We start from the raw sequence: 12,404 nt of genomic DNA, 5'->3' as shown, positions 1-12,404 counted from the left end.
AGAGAGGGCACGTGCACAGGAGCGCCCACACTTGCAGATGATACCCACGTGACCTGGACCGGATGACTGGATGATTGGAGCTCAACCAGGAGAAGAAAGAAGAGGGGAAAGAAAAAAAAAAAGTGAGCTGATACAATCTGATGAACTTGACCTATACATATGGAGCAGCATCTCAAAAGAAGGAACAAATCCTTACAGCAGGAATCATTCCCACCCCCTCCACACACAGTATGGACAGATTTGGGCAACTTGGACATTGGATACTCAAATGGGGAGGGGGGTACTACAAAGGCAAGAAGTGACTGGCTTACAAGCTTTCAAGGGGGAACCTAGTGCTAGGGAGCATGGAGGAAGGCAGAATCACCAGTGGGTACTATTCAATCTGTGTGGGCGGAGCTGATGAAAGGAAATACAGATGGGTAACTAGTGATACTGTAGTGAATAATGCTTATCAGGATGGATTATGAGGGTTGGAAATGCAAAGGTAGACGTTTTGGAACAAGGAAGGGAGTGATTAATTCTACAGGCTAGGAGCAGAGGTCTCTAGGACCATCAACAGAGAAAAGCCAAGAGTGGGACCCTATCCAGAGAAACAGAGATGCCTGAGATGGAGACAGAGACAATGACGTGGAGTAATGAAGCGGCTGGGGACTTTGGATCCAGAAAGGGAAAGGGACTGTGGGCCAGAAACTGGGGGGAGGAGAGGGAAGTGTAGGGGGCGGGTTTCTGGGATATACCCTTCGGTTGGTTGATGATGCATAGAGGGGTTTGGAACCATGGCAATGAGATGATATACGAATGAATGAATGTAAAACTAAAGTTCTCTCATGTAAACTACCATATAATTCACAATAAAACATTAAAAAAAAAAGAACATGGTTGCTGTTTGGTACCATCGAACAGGTTCTGACTGTGAGTGACCCTAGGCACAAGAAAATGAAACACTGCCTTTTCCTGCACCATCCTCACAACTGCTGTTAGGTTTCAGCCCATTGTTGCTAACACTATGACAAACTTATTGGGAGTCTTCCACCTATTTGTTGATCCTCCACTTTACAAACATATTGTCTTTCTCCAGGGACTGATGTCTCCTGACATGTTCAGAGAACAAGAGACAAAGTCTCGCCATCCTCACTTCTAAGGAGAATTCTGTCTATACTTCTTTTAAGACAGATTTGTTTGTCCTTTTTGAAGTCCATGGTATCTTCAATATTCTTCTCCAGCACCATAATTCAAACGCATCAATTCTTCCTCATTCATAGAACAATTTTCACGTGCATATGAGGTCATTGAAAATACCATGGCTTGGGTCAGGTGTATATTAGTCCTCAACTGACATCTTTGCTTTTTAACACTTTAACAAGGTCTTTGCAGCAAATTTGCCTGATGTAACAGATCATTTGAATCCTTGACTGCTGCTTCCATGAGCTGCTTCCATGCTGATTGTGGATCCAACCAAAATTAAGTCTTTGACAACTTCAATCTTTCTTCCTTTTATTATGACGTTATTTATTAGCCCAGTTATGAGGATTTTTGTTTTCTTTACATTGACTTGCAATCCATACTGAGGCTGTAGTCTTTGATCTTAATTGTAAACAATTGAATATTATCCTATCACAGATAGCACTGCACTTCAAGCTAGATCTTGAAATGCTCTTTTGGTCATGAATGCAACATCATTTCCCCTCCATTTGCTGTTCCCAATAGAGTAAACCACATGATTGTTTGATTCAAAATGTTCAATACGAGTTAATTTCAGGTGACCAGTGCCTAGGATATCAATCTTTATGCATTCCATTTCATTTTTACAATTTCATACTTTCCTAGATTCATACCTCATACATTCCACATTCTATTATTGGATGTTTTCAGCTGATTTTTCCTACTTTTAGTTGTGCCCCATTAGTAAATGAAGTTCCTAAAAGCTTTGTTCCATTCATGTCATTAATGTCAACTCTACTTTGAGGAGGCACCTCTTCCCCAGTTATATTATGAGTGCCTTTCAACCCAAGGAACTTACCTTCTGGCCCTTTATCAAACAATGCTGTTGTTGTCAAGGGCCAGCAAGTTGGTTCCATCTCATAGGGACCCTGTACGGGGTTTTTGAGGAGTAGTTGGTCGATCTGAACTGTCAACTTTGTGGTTCACAGTCCAGTGCTGACCCTACAGCACCATACCAGGAGTCCATGTCAGACAATAGTTTGCTGCTGTTCATAAGGTTTTCAGTGACTAGCCATTCAGAAGTGGTCTGCCTCTCCTTCTTTGCAGTCTGTCTTAGTCTGGACACTCTGGGGAAACCAGTCCACCATGTATGACCCTTGCTGGTGTTTAAAATACTAGTGGCATAACTTCCAGCTTCACAGCAACATATGAGCCACCACAGTATGGTAAACTAACAGACAAGTGGTGGATAAAACAACAAACAGCCTTAAAAAATAATGTGGCATCTCTATATATTGCCACAAAAGAGCCCTTAAAAGTGTAGGGATAGAGATGGTCTCTCTATCTTTCCCTCCATTTTTAACTCCCCTGCACTAGAGTAGAGGACACCCTGGTGGTACAGCACTTCATGGGAGAAAGGTGTGCAATCTGCTTCCATAAAGATTCCAATTCCATTCCAACTCACTGAAGCACGATAGCACAGAGAAGCACTGTCCCATTACGTTTCTGAGGTTCTACTCTTCATGGAAGAAGAATGCTACATCTTTCTCCCATGAAGCTGACATCTGGGTGTTTAACTATTGCACCAGCAGGGCTGCTCTATAAAGACTGTAGTCTTGGAAACTCTATGGTGCAGTTCTACCCTATCTCATAGGATCATCATGAATCAGAATTGACTTGATGGTGATGGGTCTGGTTTTTTGGTGATGAATTAGAATTGACTTGATGGTAACAGGTTTGGTTTTGGGTTATGCACTAGGTTATGAAGCAGTAACTTGGAAAGTGCGTTCAATCTCCAAACTCAAATTTGCCCTTCAGTGAGCTATTCCAAGGTCTAAACTGAGATAAGTTAGAAGGCATACGTCACTTTATCAGTAATAACAGTGATATGCTGATTTCCCATCTACCTGACTTCTCAATTGAATCAGAACTTGAGTGGGAAAAGCAGAGTGTTATTTATTGAATTCCTTCAAATACCCGTAAGTTCCTAGACAGCTTTTGTTTTGTTTTTTAATTAATTAATTTATTTTTAATGCTGTCAAGTCAATTCCGACCCATAGCAACCCTGTAAAGGGTTTCCAAGGAGCAGCTGGTGAGCTTGAACCACTGACTAGACAGCAATTTAAAGGGTTTGAAAGGATCATAAATCTGGACACTCTGCCCTGACTCCTTCCTCCCAACACATTACAGTATGCTTCCCAGCTGCACTATCTTATTTTGGACGTTTTGTCCTATCCAAAACACAACCTGAAGTCCAGGATTTTATCTGATTCTTTCGCCAAGTCTCTTAGATCTTCCTTCGTTGTGCATTCTCTTCAATAAATACAGAAAAATATATTTTATCCCTCATCCCAATTTTGATATACCTCTTGACTTGGCAAATCTAATACGAGTTTTTTATGTCGACCAAGAGACAAGATCCTGAAATTCTTACTGTCCTCATTCTATCTTCCTGGGTCTGCCTTCTCATTCATAAAGGCAACAGAACTCAGAGCCCTAGTTAACACTTAATACACCTTTCCAAATTCCTCCGATTTTTCTCTCTTACCTTCTCCTGGATGCCTTCATCATCACCAGCAAAGTACAAAATAGGGACATTGAGCTCAGAGGCTGCTACCCATTGAAGGACGGCTTGAAGTTGCTTGTTCTGAACAGTATCAGTTAGGTTCTGATTGCTGACAATCACTTTTGGGGATACACACCCTTCAGGGGACTGTCCAGAAACACCTCTCAGTTCTTTCTGGATAGCTTGATAGGCATTCTGCAGGAGAGTCTCTGTAGTCCCGGTGCTCTTGACTGGTAAACACTCATATAAACTGTCTGGGAAAGCTGAAGTTGGTCTGCTTGCATCCCCAGACTTCTCATCTCCTAGTTCTGCCAAAGGAGAGTCACAGGACTTGGCAATAATGAGACACAACTTCATTACTGAATCCATCAAATGTTCTACCATCTGCCCATTCATGTGACCATCCAGTTGGTTGGCAACCATCTTGGTCAGCCCAGAAAAAATACCCCCAGACTCCTCGCCAGCACATACTTTGGTGGGAGAAGGGGTCATAGGTCTTTCATACTGGTTGCTATCTTCCTTAGCTTCTGGTACCTTGGATACAGAGCTACTGTCACTCTTGAAAATGGTCTCCCCAAGTAAATGCCGTATAAAATTGAAAAAAACACTCATTAAATCCTTCTTTTCTACTTCTGCTTGGCCGCATCCTACAAGATGAGGGAATTTAAGGCTGGACTCATCGGGGACTACAGGGGACTTGGTGTGAGGAAAATTGGTGCTGCCAGCAGCTTCCAGGAAGCTCTGTGCATCCATCATTCCTCCTTGAGCCAGATGGTACTGGATCAGAAGTAGGGCAGATACAATCAAGTCCTTGGCCCATGAATCTGAATCATACATAAAATTTTCAAATTTCTCTGGCTGTTGCATGGGGGCACTGTTACATGTCTCCTGGGTATACTCAACAGAAATGTCTGGTGTGGGCTTACACTCTTTGTTGGGAGCTGCAAAGGTTGCACGCTGGAAACCTGGAGATTTACATTCTTTCTGCTGACTATTATGCCACAATGTCAGTCCCTCTTTGATAATGTGCTCACCCAGAGTTTCAACACAAGACTTTTCTGGTTTGGGTTCAGGAGAGTACATTTTTTCCATGAATTTGGCTTCAGATTTCATTGTTGAAAAGTTTACATTTCGGCGTTTAGGGTCACCCATTCCTCCCATTGAGAGAAGGGAATAACTCTCAGCCTTGTCCTTGGACTTCCTGACATTCTCAGGAGCTTTCTTGGAAAACATCACAGTGTATAGCTTGCCCATCATGGCATCCATGATATCTGTGGCCTTCTGGCTTCCATGAGAGAAAAGACCTCTTTTCACAGCTGAGACAAAGTCTGTATCAGTCATGAGGGTCCCTGTGACATTATGGAGGTTCCGCATGAAGGAGTCAATGAGATCTGAGACCACCTCTTTTGCATGTTTGATTAGTACCTTCTTCAGCAGGATGGTGGCAATGGTTGTATCCTTTACTTGGATCCTCAGTGTCTTCATGATGGAGACCATCATATCAGACACCACACTGTTAGCATAGGTCATGATCCCCTGACTAACGGAAGTCGTAAAGTCGTCAGGCCTTTCTGACCCTCTGAACCTCTTTCTCTCCCCAGGTAAAGACCGCCCACCCTCTTTGGCATCACCTGCATTATGAGATTCAAACACTTCTTTATAGAAGAAAGACTTCTTAGAAGCTGGCTTATCATCTGGGTTCTTGCTATCCTTGGTGCTCTCCTTGATCTTCAAAGTGCTCTTGTATTTCACATTTGCAGGACTCCGTGATGATCCTAAAGCTCTGTCTCCAGAGCCAGGAGCCTTATCTGAAGCAGTATTATTGGAACATATAGTGACAGTCTCATTTACAAGTTCTGATGCCACCTTACTTAAGCTTTTGTTGGATGGGTGTTCATCACCCATGTACAATGACTGATGGATACATTTGTTTTCAGAGCTGTCAATCTTCTCATTGATCTCCTTACGAGCCATGGCGATGACTAGATTTGTGAGGCGGTTAGCATAGAAGGAAACTTCATCTACTGACCTCTTATTAGCAGTGGAGCCCTGGAGAGAAGCATCTTTATGAGTCACCTCAAAATGCATTTTCCCTGGACATCCCTGGTTGGTGGTATTGTAATAGTCCATAGAAAAACCCCTGTGTGAGTCTCCTGAGTTGGTCATTTCTCCGTCAACTGATGATTCTCCAGGCTTGAACTGAGCATCCTGGAACCCTGCTGCACTTCTTTCCAGGTCTCTGCGGAGCCAGCTGAGCACTCTGACAGGATCAGTAGGGACTTCCTTAAAAACAGACAAAGTAAAGACATGTAACATTCAAAACGACCTCAAAGAGCAATTATAAAAATTATCACCCTTCTTGACCTAAAGTACCTCATCATCATCATGAAATCACCAACATTTACCAACAGCTTGTCATGTAATAGACATTGTTCCGAGTGTTTTAAGACTACTACTCATTGGCAGTCCAGGTGTGGCACTGTGGGATAAGCACTGGACCACTCCTCAGAAATCCTATACAAGATTGCTCTGTGTTGGAACCGACTCAGTAGCACTAAACAACCACCACCACCACCACAACTCATTAGGTCATAAACACACAAATATATCCCATAAATATATGACTGTGAAAGAGGATATTGGTATGTGAGTATTTACCTTTCCTACTAATATTCTTTCGCCATACTTATTCAACCTGTATGCTGAGCAAATAATATGAGAAGCTGGGTTATATGAAGAAAAACGTGGCATCAGGATTGGAGGAAGACTCATTAACAACTTGCGATATGCTGATGATACAACCTTGCTTGCTGAAAGTGAAGAGGACTTGAAACATTTACTTATGAAGATCAAAGAGCACAGCCTTCCATATGGATTACATCTCAACGTCAAGAAAACAAAAATCCTTACCACTGGACCAATGAACAACATTCTTATCAATGGAGAAAAGATTGAAGCTGTCAAGGACTTCATTCTTCTTGGGTCAACTATCAACACTCGTGGAAGCAGCAGGCAAGAGATCAGACGACGTATTGCATTGGGCAAATCTGCTGCACAGGAACTTTTTAAAGTGTTGAAGAGCAGAGATGTCAGCTTGAGGACTAAGGTGCGCCTGACCCAGGCCATGGTGTTTTCAATAGCCTCATATGGATGCGAAAGCTGGACAGTGAATAAGGAAGATCGTAGAAGAATTCATGCCTTTGAGTTGTGGTGTTGGAGGAGAATATTGAAAGTGCCATGGACTGCCAAAAGAACCAATAGATCTGTTTTGGAAGAAGTGCAGCCAGAGTGCTCCTTGGAGGCCAGGATGGCTAAGCTTCGTCTCTCATACTTTGGAAATATTGTCCGGAGGAAACAGTTGCTGGAGAAGGATGTCATGCTGGGTAAGGTGGAGGGTCAGAGCAAAAGAGGAAGACCCCTAACGAAACGGATTGGCCAGGTGGCATCATTGATGGACTCAAGTGTGGCAGTGGTAGTGAGGTTGGCCCAGGATCGGACATTGTTTCGTTCTGCTTTGCATGGGGTCGCTATGAGTCGGTTACAACTCCATGGCACCTGACAACAACAACAACTAATACAACAATGAATGTGATGGAGCATAAAAGCAGGCGAAATGATGAAAACTTCTTAGATATTATTAAGCATTTTAAGGAAATGAGTTGGTGGGCTTGGGGGCTCAGGACCATAGTCTCAGGGGACACCATGGTCGATTGATATAACATCGTCCACAAAGACTATGTTCTACATCCTATTTTGGTGAGTAGCATCTGGGATCTTAAAAGCTCATGAACGGCCATTTAAAGTGCAGCTATTGGTCTCTCCAGGTGCAGAAGAAAGAAAAGTGATGAGAACTGAAGAGGCTCGGAGTCAATTAGTCCAATAGACTAATGGAAGATATGAACATCAGTCTCTAGGACTTTGAGACCAGAAGAACTAGATGGTGCCCAGTATATCATTTTTTTTTTACTTTTTATTCTGAATTGAGTGAAGGTTTACAGACTAGATCATCAGTTTTATGTTCAAGAAGCCATACGCTGTTTCATCTCAATGATTACAACTTCTTCCATGCAACAACAGCTCTCCCATTTCCTCCCTGTGGTTCCTATTTCCATTCCACCCATCTTCCTTTCTTAACTTTGTCCTTAAGTAAATGCTGCCCTTTTAATTTTGAATGAATGATCTTGCACAGTGAGCTTACCTCACCAGTGCACTTGTACCCTCCAAACACCTAGCGACTGCTTAGCTAAAACCACAAGGGTGGGTTCCTTTTCAGACCTGAAGGGTGGTCATTTATTGAATATAAAATGGATGATCTTGTCTGTAAATCTTCATTTAATTCACAATAAAAAGTTAAAAAAAAATCACTACTCACTATCCTCGTTTACGGAGTCCTAGAGTGGGGCTGTGGGTTAATGTGCCAGACTGCAAAGCTGTTTGAACTGCAAGGTTGGCAGTTCAAGCTCACCAGTCGCTCCTCGGAAACTCTATACAGGGTCGTTATAGGTTGGAACCGACTCAATGGCACTTAACAACAACAACAACAACATTCTCATTTCACAGTGGAGGAAATTGAAGAACAGAGAAGTTAGTTACTTTCTTGAGGCTATACATTTAATCACTGAAGGAACAGGGATTCCCACTGAGGCACTCTTACTCCAGAGCCCATACTTTTGAATACAACACTATTGTGTGTCCAGCAACTAAGCCCTTAAAATCTAACAGTTATCCGCTACATAGAAGAGCTAACATTTGAAATGAATCAGTAGATTTCTTTTGTATTGATATTGCTATTTTTTATGGGTCACCTGTTTTTGTTTAGATCTCTTATTATAAATATTGTTTTATGAAAATTAGAAAGTTGAAGGACAAGTGAGCATAGTTAACCTCCTGCCAGACTATATGATGAGCACAATCTTGATATATTAATAATTTCCAATGGACTATTTGACATCACTTTCATGAATAATCTGGTTTAGAACCAGAGTTAATGTTTATGTGCAATTTATTAATTTTGTGTTAATACTGATAGTTTGATGGATACTAGCAAGGATAAGTATATATACATATTTACATGTATATAGGTTGTAGTCTATAAATGGAAAAAAATCTCTTCCTTGAACATAGAATCAAATTGTATATGTAAAAGTGTCCCATTTGTTACTAAATGTAAACAAGTACTGTAATTACAGAAGTATGTCTACCTGGAAATGACCACAATTATTGTCCATCTTTTACCATGTGTCTGTCTTTAAAGTGCTCAACAGCAAAGACAGGAGTTTGAGGACTAAGGTGCGCTTGACCCAAACCATGGTATTTTCAACACCCTCACATGCATGTAAAAGTTGGACAATGAATAAGAAAGCTCATAGAATAATTGAAGCATTTAGGTTATAGTGTTGGAGAAGAATATTAAATGTACCATGTACCATCAGAAAAACAAACATATCTGCGTTGGAAGAAATACATCCAGAATGCTCCTTAGAAGCCAGGAGGGAGAGACTTTGTCTTTCATACTTTGTACCATGAGGGAGCAGTTCCTAGAGAAGGATATCATTCATGATAAAGTGGAGGGTCAGCAAAAACTAGGAAGAACTCCAATGAGATGGACTGATACAGTGGCAGCAGCAACAGGTTTAAATGTAACAACTGTGAGGCTGGAGCAATAGTGAACAGTGCTTCATTTTGTTGTGCATAGGGTTGCTATGAGTCAGAGCCCACTCGATGGTACTTAACAATGATATCGACACTTCCCATCTTTAAAGAATGATTTGGTATTTTATTACCATATGTCATGGTTACTGGGTTCAGTTCATGCTCGAAAGGTACCCAAGGGCCATTATCTCAGGGGTTCCACCAGTCTCTATCAGAACAATAAGCCTGTTCTTTTTAATGATTTTGAATTTCGTGTTACATTTTCCTCCCACTATGTCCAGGACCTTCTATTGTAATCCTAATCAGCATGGTTAATAGTGAGTGTGTGTGGTTGTATTTTCCAAAATGATGATCAGAAGATTGGCCTGGTATGGCTCATCTCAGTGGGCTGTTTGGGGAATAAGGGAGTTCTTCTAACTTCTTAATACCTTCCTTGTTTACTCTTCCTCATCATTTGTTATTTCTGGAATAATTAAAATACTCTTTTATTGGTTAATTACCTTTTACCATTAAACAACTTTTCTTATATTAAAGTGATGGTGGGCTTTTCATCTTCTGACTGGATTCTGACTAATACAGTTGCTGGTGTTTATTGAATAAAGAAAACAAAAGCAATGCTACTTAGGTAAGAGTTTATTTTCTGAGGATTTTAAGGCATCTTACATTTCAGGAAATATTTTCTAAGAACCTTGGAAGCATTTATTTCTAATCCATATCTGTTTGAAAATTAAAATTATTATTTTACTGTAAAAATAAAAAGTATTATAATTTTTATTAGCTATGCAAGGAGCTCTGGTAGCGTAGTGGTTACGAATCGGGCTGCGAACCTTAAGGTCAGTGGTTCGAAACTACAAGCCGCTCCGCGGGAGAAAGATGAGGCTTTCTACTCCCGTAAGGATTTACACCCTCGGAAACCCTGTACAGGGTCGCTATGGGTCGGACCCGACTCGAAGGCGCTTAACAACAACAACAACATGCATATGTCACCTACTAAGTCTATATGACAGGATTTTTTAAAAAACTGTTCTATTGTGAATTATGTGATAGTGTACATGGGAGAACATTAGCTTTACATTCATCCTATCATCTATCGTTACATTGCCATGGTTACAATCCCTTCAATGCATCATCAACCAACCAAAGGGTACACCCTGCAAGCCTGCCCCCTGGTCATCAGCACACAGTCCCTCTTCCTCTCTGGGTCTAGAGTCCCCAGCCACACCATCTCTCCATGTCATCATCTCTGCCTCCATATCTCTGGTGTCACTGTTTCTCTGGGTAGGATCCCGCACTCCGTCCTTCTCCCTTGATGGTCCCAGGGGCCTCCACACCTGACCTGCAAAGTCAACCACTCCCCTCTTTTTGCTACAAAATGTCTACCTTTACATTTCCGATCTTCACAGTCAGTCCTGATAGTAATTATTCATTATTGTACCACATGAGTGCTATCCTCATCTCCTTTCATCAGTCCTGCCAGACAGATTGGATACTACTCAGTGGAGATTCTGCCTTCCTCCGTGCCCTCTGGATCTAGGCTCCCTCTTGAAAGCTTGTAAGCCAGTCACTTCCTGCCTTTGTAGCCCCTATCCACCATTTTGGGTAGCCAATGTCCAAGTTGCCCATCCCTGTCTACCCTGTTTATTGAGGGGCTTGGGAATGATGCTCGCTGTAAAGATTTGTCCCCTCTTTTGAGCTACTGCATCCATAAGTGTAGGTCAAGTTCATCAGATTGTATCAGATTACTCTTTTTTTCCTCGTCTTTCTTCTTCTAGTTGAGCTCTGATCATCCAGCCATTGAAGCCAGGTCAAGTGGGTAATATCTGCAAGTGTGGGTGTTCTTGTACATATGCCCTCTATTCTTATCAGATGGATGCTTCATTCTCCACTCTAGTTCTCTGTGGCTATGCTACTGACTCTGGGTCCAAGAGTCCCCAGGTCTTGCCATACTGCTGGCCAACCAGGTCTCCACCCAGGTTCACAGGAGTCTATTGAATGTGGTTGGACTTAGCTTGCAGCTTCATTTCTGGTTTCCCTCACTTCTCCTTATCGGTGACCAATGTGGTTACCAGTAAGAGCACATGTCTGCTCATGTATTCCTATTGAGTCTTAGTCCTAGAAGGGGGTTTACCCTTAAGGAATCCAGCTGCTTGCTTTGATGTCTCCTGGGCGAGCAACTTGCTTGTCCTTGGAGTAGTCAGTTGGCCTGCCTATATTGTTTTGTATTTTTCTTGTTGGTCTTTCTTTCAAGAAGTATCTTCTGTTCTTCTAGCTGCTCCAGGCAGGTCTGCTTGTCCTTTCAAGTGGAAATTTCCCACCTCAGAAGATTGTGGATGGGGTTCAAGATTCCACCTATGGTCTTATGTAATGCAGAGGCTCCGCAGGAAGCCTCCTTCACTCTGCATGTTGTAGCCCCATTTTAGGTATTCCAGTTGGTTAGCAGTTCGAAATTACCAGTGGTTCCGTGGGAGAAAGTTGGGGCTTTCAAGATTACTCCCTCAGAAACTCTATAAGTTAGAACTAACTCCACAGCATGTAACCACTGCCACCATAGTTCATTGTGGGGAGCGTGGTGGCTCCATATAATAAATACTGGGCTGTGAACCACAATTTGGAGTCCTGGTGTGGTACTGTGGGTTAATGTGCCAGAAAGCAAAGCCATTTGAACTGCAGGGTTGATAGTTCAAGCTCACCAGCCGCACCTTGGAAACCCTACACAGGGTCGCTATGGGTCGGAACTGACTCGACGGCACTTAACAAGAACAACAACATTCAGTTTTAGGCAGAAGTTGGACTTACAAGCTTTCTTTGATGAAGTTTCTGGCTATTCTTTTCTCTTCCCCTCAAGTGTCTATTTTATAATGGTATGCAAGGGAAACTAAGATTCAAAAGACAACCAAGCATCTTAACATTCTTTCCCCCCTTTTGCCCATTCCAACCATGTCTTAATCCCTGTATCCCAGAGCCCTGTTGTTCCTAGGTTGTGCATACATCATTATTTACCTCTGTCCCACTTAGTCCATGCAAA

The 12,404-nt window shown here is 42.1% G+C and overlaps 1 protein-coding gene across 1 annotated transcript in view; it reads right to left on the bottom strand.

Moving 5' to 3' along the window:
• The window catches only part of AKAP3 (A kinase (PRKA) anchor protein 3), a 35,559-nt gene that overhangs the window by 22,276 nt on the left and 879 nt on the right, over positions 1–12,404 (bottom strand). The window contains exon 2 of the mRNA XM_006862674.1: positions 3,710–6,010. Coding sequence (XP_006862736.1) covers positions 3,710–6,010 — 2,301 coding nt within the window. The remainder of the gene's footprint in view (positions 1–3,709; positions 6,011–12,404) is intronic.

The sequence above is a fragment of the Chrysochloris asiatica genome, unplaced genomic scaffold (assembly GCF_000296735.1).
Source record: "Chrysochloris asiatica unplaced genomic scaffold, ChrAsi1.0 scaffold00050, whole genome shotgun sequence".
Lineage (NCBI taxonomy): Eukaryota > Metazoa > Chordata > Mammalia > Afrosoricida > Chrysochloridae > Chrysochloris > Chrysochloris asiatica.
This window is presented reverse-complemented; position numbering and strand designations above follow the sequence as displayed.